General features: G+C 41.0%; 2 protein-coding genes across 4 annotated transcripts; one reads left to right on the top strand and one right to left on the bottom strand.

Annotated features, from left to right (window-relative positions):
* Nucleotides 1-173: 173 nt before the first annotated feature.
* On the bottom strand, nt 174-1,350 carry LOC113779038 (methyl-CpG-binding domain-containing protein 4-like). The gene is made up of 2 exons (XM_027324448.1): nt 1,098-1,350; nt 174-968 (listed from the first exon to the last, which is right to left on the bottom strand). The coding sequence occupies exons 1-2, from the start codon at nt 1,125-1,127 to the stop codon at nt 510-512; spliced, it is 489 nt and encodes a 162-aa protein (XP_027180249.1). The 5' UTR covers nt 1,128-1,350; the 3' UTR covers nt 174-509.
* Nucleotides 1,351-2,545: 1,195 nt separating this feature from the next.
* LOC113749365 (putative E3 ubiquitin-protein ligase RF298) lies at nt 2,546-7,247 on the top strand. Of its 3 annotated transcripts, none has more exons than XM_027293071.1 (4): nt 2,546-2,818; nt 3,217-3,282; nt 3,762-5,835; nt 6,435-7,247. In XM_027293071.1, the coding sequence occupies exons 3-4, from the start codon at nt 3,823-3,825 to the stop codon at nt 6,984-6,986; spliced, it is 2,565 nt and encodes an 854-aa protein (XP_027148872.1). In that variant the 5' UTR covers nt 2,546-2,818; nt 3,217-3,282; nt 3,762-3,822; the 3' UTR covers nt 6,987-7,247. The 3 variants fall into 3 exon arrangements, with proteins under 3 accessions (XP_027148872.1, XP_027148889.1, XP_027148880.1); XM_027293088.1 differs by having other exon boundaries at nt 6,367-6,553; XM_027293079.1 differs by lacking the exon at nt 3,217-3,282.
* Nucleotides 7,248-8,944: the final 1,697 nt, after the last annotated feature.

The following is an 8,944-nucleotide window of genomic DNA, read 5'->3' as shown; positions in this document are numbered from 1 at the left end:
ATGGATAAATGGAGTCTTCGCTTTTGTCACTCTCAGCTCTGCTGTCAAGGAATTGTTGAACAAGTTCTGATCAAGCACCTGAGAAGGATGATATTTTAGGTTTTCAAATGATCCCCAAAAAAGGAAAAAGAAAAAAAAAATCCAATGTGGAAGGGGATGAATGATCAACAGTAAACCCATGCAACTGTGGTCAGCACCCGTGTCATTAGCATTTTTGGTAATTGACAAATAGCTCTAAACTATAGAAATAGCGCAGAGAAAAACTCTGTCGCAAAAATTTATTTACAACCTAAGGGCAAAAGGCAAAAGCAGCCTAAAAATGAAAAAATTTGCTTCTAGTTCAGCAGCCCAAAGGGGAAACTTGCTATCAAGTCCAATCATGTTCAACCGCGATGGAGTCATATATTAACAGAAAGTATATCCGAGTCCTTAATTGTTGTTAGGTAGAGCACCAAATAGTATCCTAAAAACCCAGACTTCACTATGAATATATCTTCTTGCAGTTTCAATCAGTCGAGGATACCAGGTAAACCTTTCCTGACCACATTCTGAGGAATGGTATCCTCCATTATTTTGGGCGAAGCGAAGCTAAAATCTGAAGGAGACAAGCCTTTAAACTGTGGATTTGCATCCAAAAAAGAGGCCGCTTGAGTGGAGGATCTGAGTGTCCTACCAGTGGGAGTGGTGTAGTAGACATCCATCTTGGTAAAATCTTTCCTCATAACCAATCTTTTCTTGAATCCAGTGGGGGTTTTAGGAATGTTGGGTTTGTCCATCACCCAAGTCCGAGTTGAATCGTACTCGATATCAGCCGGGTCATCACAAGAAACATTGGGTTTCTTGCTGCAGAAAAAGGGATCTTGTTTGAATTTGCTTCTGATTTCTTCATATTCTTCTTGGGATGGAACAGTTCTCCACTTGAAGCACTTGTCACACTGCACAGCCCACACATCAGCTGTTCGAGGTGCCTGTTCTCAACCGCCCCCAACAACAGAATAGCCATCACGAGTCAAATCAAGTTCAGTGAATCAAATTATCAAACAGATTGGAAGCACCCCAAAAAAACAAAAAATTAAGGCATGACAAGGAAAGAATACCTTGGCAGTCTTGGGAGTCTCCTTCACCATCTTCTTCCCAATCTAGATTTCTCTCCCGCCGTTACCCTCCTTCCCCAAGTCCTTTGACCACGGACAGGCGTCAACCGGTAAAGAGAAAGGCGGGCGTCAACCTGAAGTCCCAACTCCCCTGGTATTCTGTGTTGCAATCCAGGCAAAAACTGGAGTATATGTACGGCAAAAATAAAAGTGGGCTGGCGGTGGGTCTGTTAAACTCTTCGTCACTCTTTGGGTCGTAAAGAAACGGAAAAAGATAATGCTCGAAGCCCAAAGCCCACAAGCTATGGCACCGGTATCAACTTTCAAAAACAAATTTATTTGATTATGTACTCTATTGAATATGAATTATCGTGATAAAAATTAATTCTCACCTGGACTGGACTCGATGCAATATGCCCGGGAAAATAGATGACTTTCTTCTCTTCTCTTGTGTTTGTTTTTTTTTTTTTTTGAAGTGTACCAACAAGTAAAATCAATTACTGGACAAAAATGTAATTGATCCTCTTGCGATCATCTTTATTTCTAGTCATAATTTTTTCTTTTTTTAATGCTTAACTACAATGTTTTAGTGATAATTTTATTAAGATGAAATGCTAGAAATGCCATTTTCATCTCACAACCACCATTTTTGTTCGTACAATAATCTAAATTGAGCGATGACAATACCGAGCAAATGTTCTTTCTACAAATAAATTGAAACATTATTATTTCCTTTCTACTTATGGTGCTACCTATCTTCTTTTTTTTTTTTTCGACACAGGGGTGTCCGGGTCAATCCTTATGGGGCCCGACTAATCCCCTGCGGCCCGGACCCGGCGCCCCAACCCGGCCCGAACGAGTTAAGTGCGCGGAGGAATCCAGCGGAGCGGAGAATCGAACTTGTGACCTCAAGGTTCACTGGTGAGAGGCGCTGCCGCTGGACCATTCATCATAGTGTAAAACTTGACAAGAGTGACGTCAGATTCGGCTCCACAATCCAAGAGTCTAGTTGTACACAGTAAGTAAAACATAGACGGAAAACTTTTAATTTTCCTTGCGAGGCCAGACCACAAATACGAAAAACTACAGGAACTGAAGATTTTCTGTAAACTAATTTTTAATTAATTAAGAGACACGCCTCGTAATGTTTTTATTGAAAATCTTCACTTGATGTTTGGAAACGCGTTTGGATAGCGGGCCTAGGTGGGTTCGATAGGGTATACAGCCACGTAACCCATCATTTTCACTGGACTGGCCCGAAACGGGAGGACATGCTGTCTAACTTTTCCACGAGTAAAACTCATCGGTCCAATACTAATAAATAGCAACGCCAGAAAAAATAAAAATAAAAATGAAAATGGGGCAGTGTTTGGACTCTTTTTAGAGTCGAGAGAGTGAGGCTCATATATAAGTTGGGGGAAGGCAGCAGCACCCCGGGGGCGGGCGGTGCATCACAGAAGCTTTCCATTATATATAGCCTTGCGTCTGTGTTGGGGGGCTGGGGGTGTGTGTGTGTGCGTGTGTGTTTGTGTGCGTGTCCTGGGACTGGGAGCCTGTATTGTAATCCCCCTCACTCTTCACTGTCTATACACAAATAATGATGATGATGCTGATGCTGATGATGATGTTGGTGGCTGCCCCTGAATTTTTCTGCGGATTCACAACTTTTCTGTGACTGCCCTTTTCTCCTTTACCGATTGAGTTTGAGCTCTTCTCATTTGCAGGTTCATTAGAAACTCATTTTTTTCCAATTTCCTTCTTTTATTTTTTTCGGTGGAAAATTTTTTCCTGTGACGATTTTTCTTTTTCTTGTTTCTTTTTTCTCTTTTGTTTACAGTCATGCAGTCATGAATTTGGCGTGAAAAACTTTTAAAGTGGGGGGTTTGTTTGGGGGTTTGTTGATAGCTAAAGATTACCCATTTAGCTTTGCGGTCTGTCAGTTTATACCTCTTGGAAACAAAAGTCAAATTAATTGTTGGGAAAAGGAAAGAAAATCACGGCCAGCCCACGACGTCCGACGAACCTACCTAGTAAAATGGGTGTTTTTTAAATGGCTCTTATATGACGGGATTTTAATTTTTGTTTCCTTTTTTTTTTCTTTCTTTTTGTTAATTGATTGCAGTGGTTTGTTGCGTGGTATCATTGATTTTTCATTGGCTTCGTCTTCACCATAAGGAGTAATTTACAGGTGTTGTTCTTTTTACTCTTTTAGCTGCCACTTTTACCTATTACTGAGTGACAAATTATTAATTATAGGAGATATTTTCTTTCATCTTTTCTTGCATTGGCCATCACTGGAAGATAATATGATCTTTTTCTGTGAAGTGATTTGGGTGACGAAATGTAGTTTTAGCAAATGGTGAAGTCTGAAAGCATCCTTTCATCAATTTAATTGTTCTTTTCTTTTGTTTTTCTATGTTGCTGATATATATAGTGGTTCTGGGAGATATTGATTTTATAGGAGTATTTCATTGCTGGAATTTTTTGAAGTTGTGGTTCTTTGAATTGTCTGAACTTTTTGGCATTGATCATTAGAGATAACTAGTGAGACTGCTGTGAGCTGTTCTGTTTGGAATATTTTTGCTGTTTCGTGTTGTTCTTTCTTCTAATGCAAGACTGTTTGATTTGCATATTTTACCGCCCTAATGGAACTTTGATTCTGCATAGGAAGCTGACTTTATAGGCCTGAGAATTGAAATCTTGATAGGCTGTTCTCTAGTTTGCTGACATGGGTGAGAGCAGTGATATTGGTGGTAGCAGAGAAATGCATTCTTCTATTTCAGCTTATGGAAAAGGAAGTAAGAACAAGAGGAAGTATTTGGCAGAGTTTCCTCTGGACATGATTGATGTATCAGCCCTGTCGTTGACTGAGTTCCCAAGATATGAGTTACTGGAGGAAAAACTTCGCAATACCCAAATTGAGCTTGCTCCAGTGGAGGCAAGGTCTGATAATCCTTGTCAAGAACATGAAGTGGAAGAAGCTGACCAGGACGAATGGGATGATCCTGTTGTTTGTCAGCTTCAGGAACTTTTATCAAGTAACCTGCTTGAGACTTTCCGCAGTGCAATTAAGAAGGTAGTTGAAAGTGGATACAGTAGTGAAGTTGCTGAGCAGCTTATTTTGAGGAGTGGCCTTTACCATGGTACTAAGGATGTTGTATCAAATGCTGTGGATGGTGCTTTGGCACTTGTGAGTAGAGAAAAGGAACTAGAAACTTCAAGGCATCATGTTTTTGAGGATTTAGACAGCCTGGTGAACTATACAATACTTGAGATGATAGCAGTGGTTAGGGAAGTTAGACCATGTTTAACTGTGGGTGAAGCAATGTGGTGGCTCTTGATTTGTGATCTGAATCTATTACACGCATGTATAGTGGATAGAGATCACTTGAGTAGCTTTTGCATCCCAGAATATTCTGGAGAAAGCCCATGTGATTCAACAGTTTCTCCATTGACACCAGAGGCTGCTGAAACAAGTGATCAAAACCTCAACAAGTCATGTACTTCGAAACTGTCAGCTCCAAGAGCAAAAAATTCTCATTCTGAGATGCCTGCAATTGCTGCAGTCAGTCAGTTGCCCAACTCAAAGAATTCCCATGTTCATGATGTTGCAATCACTGGGAAAGAAGGTTTAGTTCCTCCTGGAGAAACGCGGGGGAAATCCTTGAGCACTGGTCGGGAGCATGTCCCTAGTGTAACTCAAGCTGTTGTAGAAGAAAAAGCTGTGCTTAGTCGAAAGGGTTCAGCAGGTAGTTCCAAGAGAGACATGCTTCGACAAAAAACATTTCATTTTGAGAAAAGTTACAAAGGCCGTATGTCTAAGGGTGCTTTCAAAGCAAAGCTGACTACCTGGGGTAGCATGGTGTTGGACAAGTCACTGAAGTCACCGTCTGGCTCTTCTGGTGTGGTAATGAAGAGTACTTATTCAAAAATAACTACTTCAATTGGAGCTAATGGTCCTCTTCCTGATGGCAATTGTAATATCTCTAGTAACTCCACATCTGTTCACCAAGGGACAGATGCACCTAGTGTGTTGTCTGTGGCAGACACAGTTTTCGCATTACCTGCAGTAAACAAGAACAATCCTACATCTTCAACGCTTGACCACAAGCCTGCTGCAAAAGCCAAAACCAATCATACTAACTCCTCTGAAGTTCCTGATTATTATGCTGGAATTCCGTATGATGAGTCTCTGGGAAAGTATGTTCCCCAAGATGACAAGGAGGAAACAATAGTGAATCTAGCTTCCCACATGAAAGCATTGCAGAAAGAAATTGAAGTCTGGAAGGATTGGGCAAATGAGAAGGTGATGCAGGCTACTCGGAGGCTTAGCAAGGATCAGGTGGAGCTGAAAATGTTGAGGCAAGAGAAAGAAGAGGCTGATAGATTCAAAAAGGAGATGCCAGCTCTGGAGGAAGGTTCCATGAAGAGGCTCTCTGAGATGGAGTATGCAATTTCTAATGCTGCAGCTCAGATTGAGACTGCTAATTTGAGTATTCACAGGCTTGAAAATGAGAATAATGTGCTGAAAAGTCAAGCAGAGGCTGCTAGATTCCAGGCATTAAAGGCCAGTACAAATTTTACTAAGGCGGTGAAGAAAGAGCAGGAGGCACTGAAGGGGCTGCAATTGGCAGACACGGAGAAGATTGCTTTGCAGGAGGAGTTAGCAACTCTGAAGCACCATTTGGCAGATTTGCAACACCAACTAGAAAAGGCAAAAACTCGCAAAAACCAGTTTGAGGTATGCCCTTCTTCCCTTCCCTTCCCCCCCCCCCCTCCCTCCCTCCCTTCAAAAAAAAAAAAAAAAAAAGAAAAGGAATATACCAGCATTCATGCACAGGGCTTACTATCTTGAAAAAAAAGCAGCAAGGTGTATTGCGTGGTATAATGATATCGAGAGGATTGCTTTTTATGAATATATACTTTTTCTTTTTTCGCATATAAATAATATACATTTGAAAAGATGGGCATTTAGTAAATTATCTCTGGTATATTTTATTTTCATTCCCCCCCCCCCCCCCCCGGAGAAAAAAAAAACACCCTACCCCCTTCCTGCTCCCCATCCAACACTCAATAAAGAAGGAAAAGAGAACAAGAAAGAGCACCAAAGGAAAAAAGGAGATTGAATATGAATGCATGATTTCCTTCAACTTGGACATGTATGCTTGTCTTGCAATAATCTTGTGCAATTTGATTTCTGTTCTTGAAGAGCTAGTTATATTTACTAGGGTTTATGGTTTCTGCCATTTATGGTTTCCATCTTCTGCATTAGGGAATGGTGGGGAGGGTGAATATCTGGTATTCGAACATTCTGACCAGGTTGAGAAAAACAAATTTCAGGCCCTATGGAAGCAGGAAGAACGAGAAAAACTAAAGTATTATAGACAAGCTGAGTCACTGAAGAGGGAAACTGAACAACAGAAAGCTCGGACAAAAGCAGAGGAGGACAACCTGCGAGAGACAGATGAAAGAAATATACAAAATTGCATGGAAAATGTTAAGAAGCTTGAGAAAGAAATTTCTGAGTTGAGATTAGAGTCTGAATCTTCAAGAATAGCAGCACTTCTTGGGGGAGTTGATATTGGCTATGGTAGTGGCTTAATGGGTAGCAAAGTTGCCTCTGCTTGTCAGGGTTTTCAGGTGCCCAAAATTAACAAGAGGTTGGCAGTCTTCCAGGACAATTTTGGGGCAGGAAGTGTAAGGCCTGAAAGGGAGTGCGTTATGTGTTTGACAGAAGAGATGTCCGTGGTATTCCTACCATGTTCACATCAGGTTCTTTGTGCAGAATGTAATGTCCTCCATGAAAAGCAAGGCATGAAGGATTGCCCTTCATGCAGGACGGCAATCCAGAAGCGAATCCCGGTGCGATACCTCAGTGCTCAGCATCCTTAATATTTTACCAGGAGAATGGAGTAGATTGTTCCTAGTAGATAATCGCTCAGCATTTGCCATGCTGACATTTATGCCTCTTTGGCCTTTTGGTTGTTGGTGGAAACAAAGTACAAGAGAAAAGGTAACAAAACTAAGAAACTGAAAAGAAAGATGTTAATAGTTGGTGCTGCCTTGTCAGGCTTAGATGCAACTTTTTGAAACATTTACTTATTGTGCATCCATCTCAATCATTATAGTGCTCGTTGCCTGCTCAAGTCTCAAGCATTTTCTTGATGAAATCAGGATACTCGGTGTGCTCAGCTTACATTTTAAAGAAACCCAGGGGGCGACACATCTTGGCTTTGATTTCCTCCTCCTCCAACCCCCCCCCCCCCCCCCCCTCTCTCTCTCTCCTCCCCTCTCCCCTCTCTCCACACCTCCAATGCACACATTCAAGAGTAGGCAGGGAAACGCCTAAAGCCCTGGGATTCTATCGGTTCATCATTTTATGAGAGAATCCCTCCTCAGTGATACCAGACGGATTTGAACTATTTTCATGATGCTGGGGTTACGAGCTTCTTTCACTTGGGCCAATCACTGTTGGTATACACACATCTTGGCTTTGAGCAACTAAACCTTTTAAGTTGCACCTGAATCAATCTTTTATTGTTAACAATCACCTAACGAGCTTTAAAAACTAATTTCCAGTGTAATCTAAAATAGAATGGGGACTCACCTCACGTTTCCTTTATATATATATATATATATATATATATGTATATGTATATATATATAAAGCACTACCTACGCAATTAACGGGCGGTACGAAAAAAGTTTGACCCGCCAAATGGTGGAATGTCTCCCTTCAAATTGAATTTGTGTATATTACATAGTAAAAGAACTACGATAATTTTGAAGGTCAAGAAATTAAACCTAAATTTTTTTGTTTTCAGTTGTTGAGTGAATGGAGGGTCCTCTATGCATCTCTAAATGTAGAAGACCTCAAATGTTCGTACCTTTTTTGGCGGATGATAGTCTACTCTTTTCCCGAGTTGACAATGGGTGCATGGAGCTATTATGGAAGTCTTTTGAGTTTATACGAAAAGCTTTCTGGACAGAAAGCTAATTATGATAAGGGAAATTTGCCAAAATGGTCCCTCATTTTTTCAGCTCACATTTTCAAAATGTGCGGGACCAGTTTTGCAAATTTTCCTTGTGATAAATCTGACAAAAACTTGAGTCAATTGCGTCGGAGCGGAAGGAAAATTTTTGGGGCTTCCAGACGTAGTGGGCAGATCAAAGTATGAGATATTTTCATTCATTAAAGACGAGAGTTTGAAGGAAGCTGAAAGGGTGGAAAGAAAAGATACTATCCCAAGCTGGTCAAGAAATTCTCATCAAGTCGGTAATTCAAGCAATTCCCACCTATGTTACGTCCTGTTTCCTGTTGCTGGAGGGTCTATGCAGTGAACTAATTGGTGGGAGCAAAAAGGCGAAGAAAAGCAGATTTGTTGTAGAAATTGGGGTTCCATGTGCAACTCAAAAGATGACGCGGGCATGGGTTTCAAGAACCTTGCTTGCTGCTTTCGACTATGCATTATTGGCGAAACAAGGATGGCGCATTTTGCAGCAACCTGACTCTCTCATGGCAAGAGTATAACCAACGTCAAATTTTATGATGGTAATAAGTAAGGGGGTGAATTCTTCAGAGTAAAGTAATCTTGAGTGAGGCAGGGTCTTAGATGGCGTATTGGCAATGGAAAGACTATATAATTTTAAGCCTTCTAATTTTGGTAGAAGAATCTGGTCTGGAACATGGGTCTCAGAGCTAATTGATGAGCAAAGAGCACGTTGGAAAGAAGATTTGATTAATGCTCTTTTCCCGACACATGAGGCTGAGATAATTGGAACAATTCCTCTCTGTGACTCGTTTGCCGGAGGATCAATTCCTCTCTTTGGCATTAAAGTAATGGTGGTCG

The sequence above is a fragment of the Coffea eugenioides genome, chromosome 1, assembly GCF_003713205.1.
Source record: "Coffea eugenioides isolate CCC68of chromosome 1, Ceug_1.0, whole genome shotgun sequence".
Classification (NCBI taxonomy): domain Eukaryota; kingdom Viridiplantae; phylum Streptophyta; class Magnoliopsida; order Gentianales; family Rubiaceae; genus Coffea; species Coffea eugenioides.
The sequence above is the reverse complement of the archived record's forward strand: the minus strand, read 5'-3'. Positions and strand labels throughout refer to the sequence as shown.

What these genes read in the sequence shown, in the direction of transcription:
- LOC113779038 (XM_027324448.1), bottom strand. Translation starts at nt 1,127, where the DNA reads ATGGTGAAGGAGACTCCCAAGACTGCCAAG. An exon ending in AGACTCCCAAGACTGCCAAG is followed by an intron (nt 969 to 1,097) that starts GTATTCTTTCCT and finishes GGTTGAGAACAG; the next exon opens with GCACCTCGAACAGCTGATGT.
- LOC113749365 (XM_027293079.1), top strand. Translation starts at nt 3,823, where the DNA reads ATGGGTGAGAGCAGTGATATTGGTGGTAGCAGAGAAATGCATTCTTCT. An exon ending in CTCGCAAAAACCAGTTTGAG is followed by an intron (nt 5,836 to 6,434) that starts GTATGCCCTTCT and finishes AACAAATTTCAG; the next exon opens with GCCCTATGGAAGCAGGAAGA.